The 14,266-nt window shown below is 37.1% G+C and overlaps 1 protein-coding gene across 1 annotated transcript in view; it reads left to right on the forward strand.

The window, feature by feature from the left end:
- Positions 1-14,266, forward strand: part of TMC1 (transmembrane channel like 1) — a 166,196-nt gene that overhangs the window by 94,443 nt on the left and 57,487 nt on the right. Inside the window, exon 10 of the mRNA XM_060198995.1 lies at positions 5,786-5,928. Within this exon, the coding sequence (XP_060054978.1) occupies positions 5,786-5,928 (143 nt within the window). The remainder of the gene's footprint in view (positions 1-5,785; positions 5,929-14,266) is intronic.

A 14,266-nucleotide genomic window follows, 5' to 3' on the forward strand; every position in this document is an offset into this window, starting at 1 on the left:
AGAGAAGTGGGCAGATGTTAACTGGGTCTCAGCTTGTACCTTTATGTGTTAGGTTGCTGATGTTCTTGTGACTTTAGACGGGGTCTGTTTGGAATTTTGTTAGCCATTTTACTCCTTGATTTTCCCCTCTGTCCCACTTAATAAGATATTAAGTGATGTCATTTGTCATTCATCCACATTTGAAACCTTTTTGACATTGGTTTAATAGAGCCCTTATAACATATACAGACAAAAACAGAAATACACTGACTCAGTGCTACTTGTCCCTCCCATGCCCTCTTCAGGCAAGGCTTACAAATGCTCTCCTTAGGCAAGGCTCACAAATCAGATCTATCTTTCTTTCTTTCTTTCTTTCTTTCTTTCTTTCTTTCTTTCTTTCTTTCTTTCCTTCTTTCTTTTTATTCCCACTAGGATTATCTCGGGCTCTGTGCACTGCTTCTGGTGACCATTATTTTATTCATTTTTTAAAATTATTATTAGAGACAGACAAATTTAGAGAAGAAAGGGAGAGAGATATAAAGAGATACCTACGGACCTACTTCATCACTTGTGAAGTTTCCCCTATTGCAAGTGTGGGGACAGTGGCTTGAACTGGGTCCTCATACGTAGTAACATGCACTTGACCTGGTGCACCACCATTCTGTCCCCACACATTATTAGGTATTTTCCTCCTACTACTTTTGACTTCACATTTTTTCAAAATAATAATGGTCTGGCAGTGACTACAAATTTTATAAAAAGAGATGGTAAGAACAATGAATCCCTCCCATCTTGATAAAGCACTATATTTCACAGTGAGTGTTTATTTGTAGTAAGTAGTGAGAAACACCAAACAATGGGACTACAGAATGGACAAAAGAATAAAATATAAGTTCATGTGATTAACTATTAATGAAGAGAAACAATTTTGCATTCAGAACTCTTTCTAATCTAGTTTCCAATGACAGATCTTTGTATATAATATCTAATATTTGTATATAAATTCTCAGTAAACATTAAATAAGCATTCTTGAGTCAATTACTGATAGCCACATTATCAAAATATTTTTCTTTTGAGGAAATGTGTCAGTGACTGTAGACTAGACCAGCTGCAGTGTTCACACAGAAATAAACTTTAATAGATGATGCTTAGACATAGAACCCATAGTTGGACAAGGATTTTCTGTGATCATTTGGAACTTGGCTTAGATTGTGGCTTTTCTGTCACTAATTTGGGACAGGAGAGTTCCCCCACAGGGAAATCCATATGTACTGACATGGAAACTGGGTAGAACTTTGGCTGGGATAGTAGTCTTTGCTATTTCAGTCACTTGCAGATGTCTGCTGTAGGAGTTCTAAGGGGAGGGGGAAGATGGGTGGAGTGTGGCAAACCTACTTGGTGGAAGCTGAGGGTAAGGAGACCCATTTCTCCTTTAAACCTTTCAACTCATGTTTAAAATAGATCATCTGTTCAAGATGGGTTGAGTAAAACAAACAAAAAGTGTGTACTACTCAGCAGTTTTAAAAAGACTGCAATGTGTCCTTTGAGGTGGGAATTGCTTCTGGTGACCATTGTCTTATTCACTTTTTATTATTATCACAGACAGAGAAATTTAAATGGGAGAGGGAGAGAGAAAGAGATACCTGTAGACCCGCTTCATCACTTGTGAAGCTTCCCCCACTGCAGGTGGGGATGGGAACTGTAGTGATTGTGCTGAGTGAAGTAAGTACTGAACTGAATAACAGTTAGGGGATGAAATATAGATAATTAATAATAACTAAATGGCTACTACCTGGCCATTTGTTTAGCATTTGTAAGGCTCAGTGTCTTCCCCTGTATAGTAAGTAAGGAGCTATTAGTTAGTGAGCTTTTGGTGGCAGTGGTTGGAATGTCACGGTAGATAGATCCTTTGTACACTCAGGTGAAAGACCACCAAAAATACAACAACAGCTAAGATGGAGGTCAGCACATCACCTTTATTATTGTTAAAGGTGTTATTGGGAAAATTGACTTTTTTATGGGCAAATAGAATTCATAATCAATCTTTTCTACCTAGTAGATCTATCCAGGACAGGCCCCCATTACAATGACAAAAAACAAACAAACAAAACAACAACAACACTGTCTCAAGAGGAGGGAGAGAGGGGACTCAAAAGGTCCCAGAGTCCTTGCCCAATTTCTGTTCTCAGATGAGTGACACCTCCCTAAGACTATGTTGGAGAAGTGCTGAAATGACCTGGGGCTGTGAGACCTGCCAATCTTTTCCACATGGAAGGACTTATGTAGGTTGTAGGCAAACAACTACTCCTTTAGAAGCAGTTTCCAAGGATGCTTTCTGAGGATTTTGTATGAGGAATTAAGATGTCAAACTTCTAAGTGCTCATTACAATTATTGATGGATATTATTGCTGAAACCATTATCAACACCTACTTGAATGAGATGCTACCAGGGAAGTGGTAGGATCACTTGATGGGTAAAATAGAGTTTAGAAAATAGTATGTTAGGGGTCAGGGTGGTGGCACAGTTAGCAGAACTCACATGTTACAATGTACAAGGACCTGGGTCAACCCCCCCCCACACACACACCTGCAGGGGGGAAGCTTCACAAGTAGTGAAGAATATCAGCAGGTGTTGCCCTTTCGTTCTTCCTCTTTATTTCCCTCTCCCTCCTCAGTTTCTATCTGTTCTATCAAATAAAATAAAGAAGGAAAAATAAGATAGTATATCATGTGTGGACAATTCTTTTTGCTTTCATATATTTTTAAACTTATTATGTTATTGTCACCAGGGTTATTGCTGGGGTTTAGTGCCTGCACAATGAATCCACTACTGCTAGGCTAGCGTGAGGGTGTTTCTTCCCAGGCACGTGCTCTCTGGGTTAGAGAGAACTCGACCCGAGCCAACCTGGGCTGCTGCTTACTGAGCAACACAAGAGAGAGACCAGGAACTCGTGGTGGAGTGGAACACAATGCTTTTATTGATCAGAGGCAACACCTTTATATATCTCTTTAACCGGAAGTGGCAAGTGGGAAAAGGAAATGGCTAGGAGAGGGGGTGGAGAAAAGGAAAGAATATGAAGGTAGAAAGCTTCCATAGCAACTGTTGCAAAGGTTTTAACCTGTGGGATTAATTAATACCCTGCAGGCAGAGTGGGTCTCAGGCAAAACAATGATTATGTAAATAGCAGGGGGGCTGCCCAATACACTACCATAGTGGCTACTTCCCCTTTCTTTTGTTTGATAGGACAAAGTAAAATTGAGACGGAAGCTGTGCAGAGAGGGTAAGAGAGAGACAGAGAGACATCTGCTGCACTGCTTCACTGCTCATGAAGCTTCTCCCTTACAGGTGGGAACTTGGGGATGAACCTGGATCTTTTCACTTTGTAACATGTATGCTTTATTTTGAAGACAACATTAGTCTATCTGTTTGTTGAATTTTTTTACTGGTCGTTTAACCCTCCAAGTTAATTTGGGCTGCCTTTAATTTTAGTTTCTTCTTGAGCTAAAAAAATGCAGATATAGCAGACAGGGTGCAAGGAAATGCTTTAATTTTTATTTATATATTTTCTCATTCTGTCCCTACTTAGGTAAACAAGCACTCCTGAGATTTTCTTGGAAATGGTTTTGTCCTTACTCAGAGTATTAGAAACCAAATTAGCTGTGTGTTTTGAAAGTAAACCTTTTTTTTTTTTTTAAAGATTATAGTTGGACTGTGATTTGAGCTAGGCACAATTTCATTTAAGGTGGTTATCTATTAAATGGATAACCTCATTTAATTCTTGCTGGAATTAACATCCAGGGCATTTATGTTACTTGCCTTCCACTCTTTCCCCACTATTCCTCTCTTCCTTTCTCAATATTAAGTTGCAAACTGATTGGTCTGATAGAAGTGATTTTAATTATAGCCAACTAAATTTTCTAAAATTAAAGGTGACTCATTTGATCTCAAGAAGAAATTTCCTTTTTTATTTCTTTATTGGAGGATTAATGACTTACATTTGATGGTAAAATACAATTATTTATACATGCATAACATTTCCCAGTTTTCCACATAACAATTCAATTCCCATTAGGTCCTCCTCTACCATCATGTTCCAGGACCTGAGCCTCCACCCCCTACCCCCCAACTCACCCCAGAGTCTTTTACTTTGGTGCAATTCTCAAGAGGAATTTTCACTTTGGGAATACTTCATATTTTTACTTTTAAAAAATAGTGGATTTCTTATGGCCAGAGAGAACCTGGGAAAGTGGATCAATAGCAATATGAAAGCAGTGCTTGAATATTGGAAGTGAAAAGCACACTGACATAGAGAGATAGTTGTAGAAATAATAGATAACCCATTTCTGCAACCCTGGCAAAACTGCTGTAGCTTCTAATGCAGGGAATGGGGATACAGAACTTGTGGTGGGAATGGTGTGGAACTATACTCCTGCTATATTGTTGTGAATCAATAGAAAGTCACTAATAAAATTAAAATAAATTTAAAAAGCACAGTGAAAACAAGGACAGAAAGATGAAGACTGCTATAAGGGAGGTGACATCAGAATACTGCAATATTCTGTATATAAAGCAGGGTGGTTATTCAAATGATTGTGGGAGATGGTGATTCCAACTCTGGCAGATTTTTTTTTTTTAAGAAATGAAAATGCAATGGGGTCAGACAGTGGTACACCCAGTTGAACATATACATTACCAAGCACAAGCAACCTAGTTCAAAACTCCAGTTCCCATCTGCATAGAAGAACCTTCATGAGCAGTGAAGCAGGTCTGCAGGTGTTTCTCTTTCTTTCTGCCTCCCTTCCCCCTCCTCTCAGTTTCTCTCCATCTCTATCCAATAATAAATAAACAAATAAATAATATCATATAAAATATTAATCACTTGGGGCCAGGTGGAGGCACTCACACAGCAGAGTACACACATTACTATCCTAAGGACTTGAGCTTAAATTTCAGGTCCTCACTTGTGGGGGTGGGGTAGGGAGCTTTATGGACAGTGAAGTGTATCTGCAGGTATCTCTCTTTCTCCCTCTCTATATGGCCTCTTAATTTCTCTCTATCCAATTAAGTTAAAAGAACAAAAAAAAAAAAAAAAAAAAAAAGAAAGGAAAATGGCTTCCAGAAGAGGTGGAGTTATCATGCAGTTACCGAGGTTCAGTAATAACCCTGGTGGCATAAAAGGAAAGAAAGATAAAAGTGCCTGAGTAATCATGTTCGTGTTATGGTGGAATGCTGTAATAGAACTGATGAACAGAATGCTATGGAAATTGATTCCAGTGTGAACTCACCTGCTTCTCCTTCTATTTTGTAAATTTTATTTTATTTTTCTTTTATAAATTCCAGCTGGAACACAGCCTTTGTGATTCAAGGAAAACTAATGTAATTGTGGCTCAGGTGACTGACTACAAGTTGCAAATGTCATAGCATTGTGAGAAAACACATTTCAGGCCTTACCCCAGTATTTAGCAAGCTGTTGAAACTGTAAATCTAAGAACACCATGAATTGTGTTTTGATGTTTCAATCAATGGACATTTCATGGTAACGGATCCACAGCTGAGCAAGCCCATATGTGGCTAAACATTGTGATTTATTTCGACATCCCTGCATTTCAAGCAGACCAAAGGGCTGCCAATCAATATGGCAGCTGGACCATCCACTTGGTGAACTAAAACAACAGGGCTCGTGTGAGAGCCTTCGCCAAAATATGAAAAGGAACATACTTTTGTTCTTTCTTTCAAAAGTCAGTCTTTTGTCTTTAAGTTTCTCATAACAGCATCCTCTAAGTGGTTTTGTTATTGGATTTTAGGGGCTGGCACAATATTCCGTCCTTTTTTATGGCTATTACGACAATAAGCGAACAATTGGATGGCTGAATTTCAGGTTGCCGCTGTCATATTTTCTGGTGGGCATCATGTGCATTGGATACAGCTTTCTGGTTGTTCTCAAAGCGTAAGTTTCATTAGTCTCTTGGGAAACAAGCAGTTCTTTCTGGAATCAAATGGAGGGATTACTTTCCTAATTGGATACAATTTTCTCTCCTTTCTTTCTTCCTTTCTTTCTTCCTTTCTTCCTTCCTTCCTTCCTTCCTTCCTTCCTTCCTTCCTTCCTTCCTTCCTTCCTTCCTTCCTTTCTTTCTTTCTTTCTTTCTTTCTTTCTTTCTTTCTTTCTTTCTTTCTTTCTTTCTTTCTTTCTTTCTTTCTTTCTTCCCGGTTGCATGTCTAGGTGATCAGAGCCATTAAGAGCTGATGTCTAATTTTAACACTTAAACTGATTTTGCATTCTACCTTGCAAGGAACTGAACAAAAGTACAGACCTTTAAGTGTTTAAGCATATTTCATAATGTATCTTTCCCCCCCCGTACTTCAAGATGTGAGATAGTGTTAAAATCAATATAGGAAAACAGATGCTGACCTCTCTTTCAGGGTGTATGAGAGAGAGAGAGAGAGAGAGAGAGAGAGAGAGAGTGTGTACAATTTGCAGAATCAGCTTAATACACAGAATCTGTTCCTCATTAAAAAAAACAAGAATAATAACTCATCAAAAAATTCTCAGCTGTGAAAGAAGAAAATGAATGCCCTCCAGTGAGAACATCATGATAAACTATATAATCATGGTTTGTCTCTGAGAAGGATTTATTAGTACATGAAGAAGAATTTCACTGGGAAACTGATGAGACTGTGGTTCACTGTTTTCCCCTTGCCTGAAATGGATTTGTAACAATCTGCTTAAAGACACTAAAGCCACATGGCATAATCACTTGGGGCTATAAAAAGATGAATAACCCATCTTTTTATATTTTAATTTTATTAGTGATTTAATATTGGTTTACAAAATTATAACAGATATATAATCCCACATCATTCCTACCACCAGAGTTCTATGTCTATTCCTTCCATATGAAGCTACAGCAATTCTTCCAAGGTTACAAAGAGGGGTTAACTATAAATTCTACAACCATGTCTATGTTTGTATACATTTGCCCATTTTTTCCCCATGGTTCTGTCTCTCTTCCTTCCCAAGTCACACCTATGCCTATTACTACTTCCAAATTTCTTTCTTTTTTAAATATTTATTTTATTTATTTATTACCTTTTGTTGCCCTTGATGTTTCATTGTTGTAGTTATTATTATTGTTATTATTGATGTTGTCATTGTTAGACAGGACAGAGAGAAATGGAGAGAGGAGGGAAAGACAGAGAGGGGAAGAGAAAGATAGACTAGAAGAAATAAGGATCTTAAAGAGAATGTGAAGAGTGCCTTGCAGTCTTAAAGTTTAAAACAGCAATAGTTAATTATTATCATAACATAGTTATGTGGGGATTGGTTTTTCTATGAAAATCCAATTGTTAGTATCTACAGAAATATACTTGACCTCATTATTCTTTGTGCCTTTTAGGGGTATCTTCTAGTCACTGTATCTTAGATACTGACAGGACCAAATGGTTTTGATCTATCTGGCCTAAGGTTATAGGTAACTTAGATATTTAAAAGACTATATATACAGATATATTTTTAGAGCTCCCTGAACAATGTAAGCCTAGTCTCAGAATCCGGTCATCTGAAACATTAAATATGTAGGCTAAAGTAAATATTTATACTCAGAGCTATGGTATAGGAAATTAGAGAACTTGAAGTATTAAATCTATTTCCTCCTTGATATGATAAATTGGTCATGATTTATGAGATTATAAACTAATAGGATTGTTATGTGACATCTTTACCACCAGCAAATGTCTGTGTTCCTCCACATCCCACCACTACCTCTAAATAGCCATTATAGTTTTCCACAAGCTTGGACATGAGCTTTTTTTCCCCCCTCTGTTTCAAGTTCCTGCGTTCAATTCTCTAAATTTCTCATATTAGTGAAATCATCCTGTAGTTGTCCTTTATCTCCTTACTTACTTCACTAGGCATATTCTCCAATTCCATCTATTTTATTCCAAAGGATACAATAGTGTCTTTTTTATTGCTGAGTAGTACTCTACTGAGTATATGCCCCATAACTTTTTTATCCAGTTATCTGTCAAAGAGCATTTTAGTTGCTTCCATATTTTGCTTATTGTGAATAATCAACTATGAACATGAGGATACATATATTCCTTCAAGTTAATGTTATTACATCTTAGATAAATGCCTAGGAATGGAATTGCTTGATCTTTTCTGTTTGTTTAAGAGTTCTGCATACTGTTATCTATAGTGGTTGCACCAGTTTGCATTTCCACCAGCAGTATAATAGAGTTCCTCTCATTCCATATCCTTTTCAACACTTATCCTCTCCTGTTTTGTTGATGAAGGCTATTCTCACTGGAGTGAGGTGGTACTGCAATGTGGTTTACCTGTCTTTTCATATTATGAATGGTCTATTAATATCTTCTGCCCACTTTTTACTGAGTTGTTCTTTCTTTTTTTTTTTTTGTCCATCTGTATGAGTTCTTTATAGATGTTTGATATCATCTGCTTGTCTAAAATCTGGTGTGCAAATGTATTCTCACAGTTGTGAGGTTTCCTGTTTATCCTATGGAATTTTCTTTTGATGTATAGAATCTTTTTAATTTGATATAGTCCCATTGGGGTGGAATCTCCAAATACAATATTCGTATTAATATCATGAAATGTTTAACTGATATATTCTTCTATGTATTTTGTATTTTCAGGTCTAAAATTTAGATCTTTGATCTACTTGACCTAATTTTGTTATATGCTGTTAATTGGTGGTCTAGTTTTATTTTTCTACCTGTGGATGCTCAATTCTCCTAGCACCATTTGTTAAAGAGAACTTCTTTCCCCCATTGGGCTGTTCTGGCCCCCTTTGTTATATATAAGGTGCCTAGGTATGTGTGGGTGAAGTTCTGGGTTCTCTATCCTATTTTATTGGCCCATATGTCCATTTTTGTTCCAATTCCACACTGTTTTAACTACTACTGCTTTTTCATGTAATCTGAAGTCTGGCATTGTAATGCCTTTACTTTTCTTTTTTATTTCTTCAGGATTTATTTAACCATTCATGTTTTTTAAAAAAGTTCCATGTGAATTTTTTAATAAGTTATTCAAGTTCCTTGAGCTAGACCATTGGGGTTTTACTAGGAATTGCATTGTATCTATAGGTTGCTTTTGGCAGAAAGACTATTTTAATGATATTTATTCTTCTAATCCATGAACACAGTATTCTCTTGTATTTCTTTGTGTCATTCTCTATTTCTTCTAATAGTATCTTATATTTTTCCTTAAAAAGGTCCTTTATTTCCTTTATTAGATTTATTTTTATGCATTTTATCTTTTTTGGGTTTGACTATAAATGGCATTGCTTCCTTCAGTTCCATTTCCTCTTGCTCATTGACTGTGTAGAGAAATTCCACAGATTTCTGGGTATTGATTTCTTTTTTCTCCAGGGTTATTGCTGGGGCTTGGTGCTGGCACTATGAATCCACTGCTGCTGGTAGTTTTTTTTTTTTTTTCTTTTTTTTCTTCATTTTATTGGATAGGACAGAGTCAAATTGAGAGAGGAGGGGAAGGTAGAGGGGGAGAGAGAAAGATAGACACCTGCATACCTCCTTCACTGCTTGTGAAGTGTCTCCCCTACAGGTGGAGAGCAGGGGCTCAAACCCAGATTATTGCACAGATCCTTGTGCTTAGTACTATATGCGCTTAACTGAGTGCATCACCACCCAACTACCTGGGCATTGATTAATTTTTTTTAAAACATGTTTAATAAAAACAGTCAGAAATTGAGAAGAAAGTGGAGAGAGAAAAGCATAAAGGGAGAGAGACACAGAGACACTTGCAACACTGCTTCATCACCTGCCAAGTTTTCCCCTGATAGGTAGAAACTAGGGGCTTGAGGCCAGGTCTTTCTCACTGTAACATGTGTGCTCAACCGGGGGCCACCACCCTGCTCTAGGCATTGAGTTTGTAACCTGCTATTTTATTGGATTTATTGATTTTTTAAAAATTTCTTTTAAATTATCTTTATTTATTGGATATATACAGCTGTAAATTGAGAGGGAAGAGGGTGATAGAGAGGGAGAGAAACAGAGAAACAGCTGCAACATTGCTTTACCACTTGTGAAGCTTTCCCCCTGCAGGTAAGGATAGGGGGCTTGAACCCAGGTCCTTGTGCATCATAACATGTATGCTCAACGGGGTGTGCCACCACCCAACCCCTGAATTTATTGATGATTTCCAGTAGGGTTATTATTATTATATTTTTGACAGTTTCTCAAGTCTTCTAGGCATATTAACATATCATCTGCAAATAATGATAATTTAACTTTATCCTTTCAAATTTGGATCCCTTTGATCTCTCTTTCTTGCCTAATTGTGAAGGTGAGGAATTCTAGGACTATGTTGAATAGAAGTGGAGAGGAGAGTGGACATCCTTGCCTAGTTCCTGATTTTAGGAGAAAAGCCTTCAATTTTTCCCCATTGGGTATGATGTTACCAATGGGCTTATAAAATATAGCCCTTATTATGTCGAGGAATTTTCCTTCCACTCCCAGTTTCTTGAAGGCCATTATCATAAATGGGTGTTGAACTTTGTCAAATGCTTCTTCTGCATCAATTGATAAAATCATGTGATTTTTAGCTTTTGTTGTTGTTGTTGTTGATGATGATGACATGACAGATTACATTGATTGACTTGCTGATGTTGAACCATTCCTGTTTCCTAGGGATGAATCCCAGTTGGTCTTGGTGGGTTATTCTCTTATTATGTTGTTGGATTTGATTAGCCAAGATTTTGTTAAGTATCTTTGCATCGATGTTCATCAGGGATATTGGTCTATAGTATTCTTTTTTGATAGTCCTTTCCTGATTTGGGGATCAGGGTGATGTTAGCCTCATAAAATGTGTTTGGGAGTGTTCCCTCTTCCTCTGTTTTTTGGAAGAATTTGAGGAGAATGGGTGTTAGTTATTTGAAAGTTTTATAAAAATCTGGACCCAGGCTTTTGTTCTTGGGGAGGTTTTGATTACTGTTTTAATTTCTTTACTAGCGTTTGCCCTATTGTTTATTTACTTCTACTAGTGTCAAAGTTGGCAGTTGGTATGACTCCAAGAATGTGTCCATTTATTCTAAGTTGTCAAATTTATTTCCATATAGATGTCCATAATGGTCTTGCATGTTCCTTTGTATCTCTGTCTCATCTGTTGTAATATCTCCTCTCTTATTTCTGAGTTTCCTCTATTTTTCTCTTAGTGAGTATAACTAGTGACTTATATATATTATTTATCCTTTCAAAGAATCAACTCTTCCCAATGGTATTTTCATTTTCTATTTCATTGATTTCTACTCTGACTTTAACTATTTCTTGTCTTCCACTGATTATTGTCTCTTCTTGTTGCTCCATTTCTATTGATTTATCTGGGTTGTTTGATGGTTTACTAGTGATTTCTCTTCTTTACTAATGTGGACCTGTATTGCTATTAATTTCCCTTCTCAGTCCCTTATCAGGACTGCTTTTAGCTGGTTTCTTCATTTTCATTGGTATATTGGTATTGAAGTAATTCTTAATTTCTTGCTTTCTTTTTTTTTTTTTTAATCACATCAATGGCCCATGTACTGTTCAGAAGCATATTGTTTAGTCTCCAGACTTTGGGTTGTTTCTTTTCTTTTTGTGGTTGATTTATAATATCATGCCATCATGGTCTGATAAGATGCTTATGCTCAACATAGGGTTAATCCTTATGAATGTTCCATGTGTACTTGAGAAGAATGTGTATTAATTTCTTTTGGGATGGAATGTTCTGTATATCTGTTAGGTCCATTTCCTCTATGGCTTCATTTAAGACTACTCTTTCCCTATTTATTGTTTTGTCCAGATTATCTGTTTCTTGCCTTGATCTCTGTGTTAAAATCTCCTACTTTATTGTGTTGCTCTCAATGTATCCCATAAGTTCAGTAAGTATTTGTCTTATGCACTGGATGCACCTGAGTTTGGGGCATACATATTTGTAATGGCTGTGTCTTTTTGTTGGATTATTCCTGGGACTATTATGTAGTATCTCTTTCTGTCTCTGCTTACTCTCTTTAACTGAAAGTATCTTTTGTCTGAAAATAAAATGACTGTCCCTATAATTATTCAATGAATTATTAGCTTGAACATACTGTTCCAGTTTTCTACATTAAGCTTCTGTTTGCCTTTTCTTTGGATGTGTTTCCAAATGAATTTATATAATGAATTTATCTTGTTCTTTAATCAATTTAGCTACCCTTAAGTCTTTTGACAGGTGAACTTAGGCCATTCACATTTAGGGTGATTATTGATATATGTAGTCAATTTACATCCATTCTTATTTTTATTTCGAGTTTGTTTTAAATTGTTGATTATTTTCCTGTTTGTTTCTATATGTCTTTTTCTGTGTATGGGTTTCTGTGTCGAGTTCCTCACTAATTTCTCTTGTATTTTATATAAACCTCTTTTCCTTGTTTTGTATTGTGGTTACCGTAAGTGTAATGACTAACATAGCGTATCTAAAGAAAAGCAAATACATTTTCAACTCTCCAAGACAAAAATAAAATAAAATAAATCACTGACTAGCATATATGGAATCACTCAGCATTAATGTTGTACAGCATTCTTGATTTTGGGACAAGAGCTATAGAATATGTGGGAGTTTCATGTATTCAGTGCAGTTACTCTTTTGTAGAAGATTATTGGAGGACCTCAGCACCTCAGCCCCATGGGGAACTTTTATAGCCTGAGGCAAGCTTTAGGGATCTAGAAACTAACTTAGGTCTTATAAAATAGTTTAAAAATCTCTCTAAAATCATTTTTATTCCACAAAATACTGTAAACTATATGACAAGGTAACCATTTAGGAAAACTAATCCATATTTTTAAATTGTATAATGATAAAGAGGGACAGAGAACCAAAATATCATTCTGGCACAGGAGATCCTAGGACTCCAACTCTAGACATCACTACATCATGCCTGAGAGTCCAAAACTCTATCTATTACCAGACAATAGCACATATATTTTATATAACCTGTCAAATTATCACAATTATGAATGCTAGTAATTTCTTGATTTGGAGGCATAGAAAAATGAGCAGCTTAGAATACAAAACCAAACCACAATATAAATTAAAAAAAAAGGGATTCAGGTGGTAGTGCATCGGGTTAAGCACAGGTGGTGTGAAGTGCAAGGTTTGAGTCCCTGGCTCCCCACCTGCAGGGGAATCACTTCACAGGCGGTGAAGCAGGTCTGCAAGTGTCGATCTTTCTCTCCTCCTCCCTGTCTTCCCCTCCTCTCTCCATTTCTCTCTGTCTTATCTAACAACAACATCAATAATAACTACAATAAAACAACAAAGGCAAAAAGGGGAATAAATAAACAAATAGATATAAAAATATAAAGTTTATGGCTACTGAAAGCAACTTGTATATATGACATTTATATATTCTCCATTTACACTATTTACATTTTGCCTCTTTCTCCCCTCCCATTTCTTTTTATTTATTTTTTATTTAAGAAAGGAGACATTAACAAAACCATAGGATAAGAGGGGTACAATTCCACACAATTCCCACCACCCGATCTCCATATCCCATCCCCTCCCCTGATAGCTTTCCCATTCTCTATCCCTCTGGGAGCATGGACCCAGGGTCATTGTGGGTTGCAGAAGGTGGAAGGTCTGGCTTCTGTAATTGCTTTCCCGCTGAACATAGGCATTGACTGGTCGATCCAAACTCCCAGTCTGCCTCTCTCTTTCCCTAGTAGTGTGGGTCTCTGGGGAAGTGGAGCTCCAGGACACATTGGTGGGGTTGTCTGTCCAGGGAAGTCTGGTCGGCATCATGCTAGCATCCGGAACCTGGTGGCTGAAAAGAGAGTTAACATACAAAGCCAAACAAATTGTTGAACAATCATGGACCTAAAGACTGGAATAGTGCAGATGAAGTGTTGGGGGGTATTTCCTGCAGACTCTTGTGTACTTTTGCTTTCAAGTATATATTTTTCCCTAGTTTATAGGCACATGTGAACATATGCTATATTTCAGGGAACCTGGACTATATCTAGGGTTGGGCACTTTATTGGGGAGTGGAACACCTGGAATGGAATTAGAGAATACTACGAAAGGAAAGGTCTCATTGAGTGATGAAGCTGAAGGGTTGTCATTCTATACCTGGGTCTCACTGAGTGATGAAGCTGAAGGGTTGTCATTCTATACCTGAAGTCTCTGGACACAGTCTGAAGTGAAGCATGCTGGGGTGGCACTCGTTTCGTTGACTGTGTTGCGATCCGCGGATGCAATATTATTTGATTTGAATTGAGAAAAGCATGCAGGAAAA

The sequence above is a fragment of the Erinaceus europaeus genome, chromosome 10, assembly GCF_950295315.1.
Source record: "Erinaceus europaeus chromosome 10, mEriEur2.1, whole genome shotgun sequence".
NCBI lineage: Eukaryota > Metazoa > Chordata > Mammalia > Eulipotyphla > Erinaceidae > Erinaceus > Erinaceus europaeus.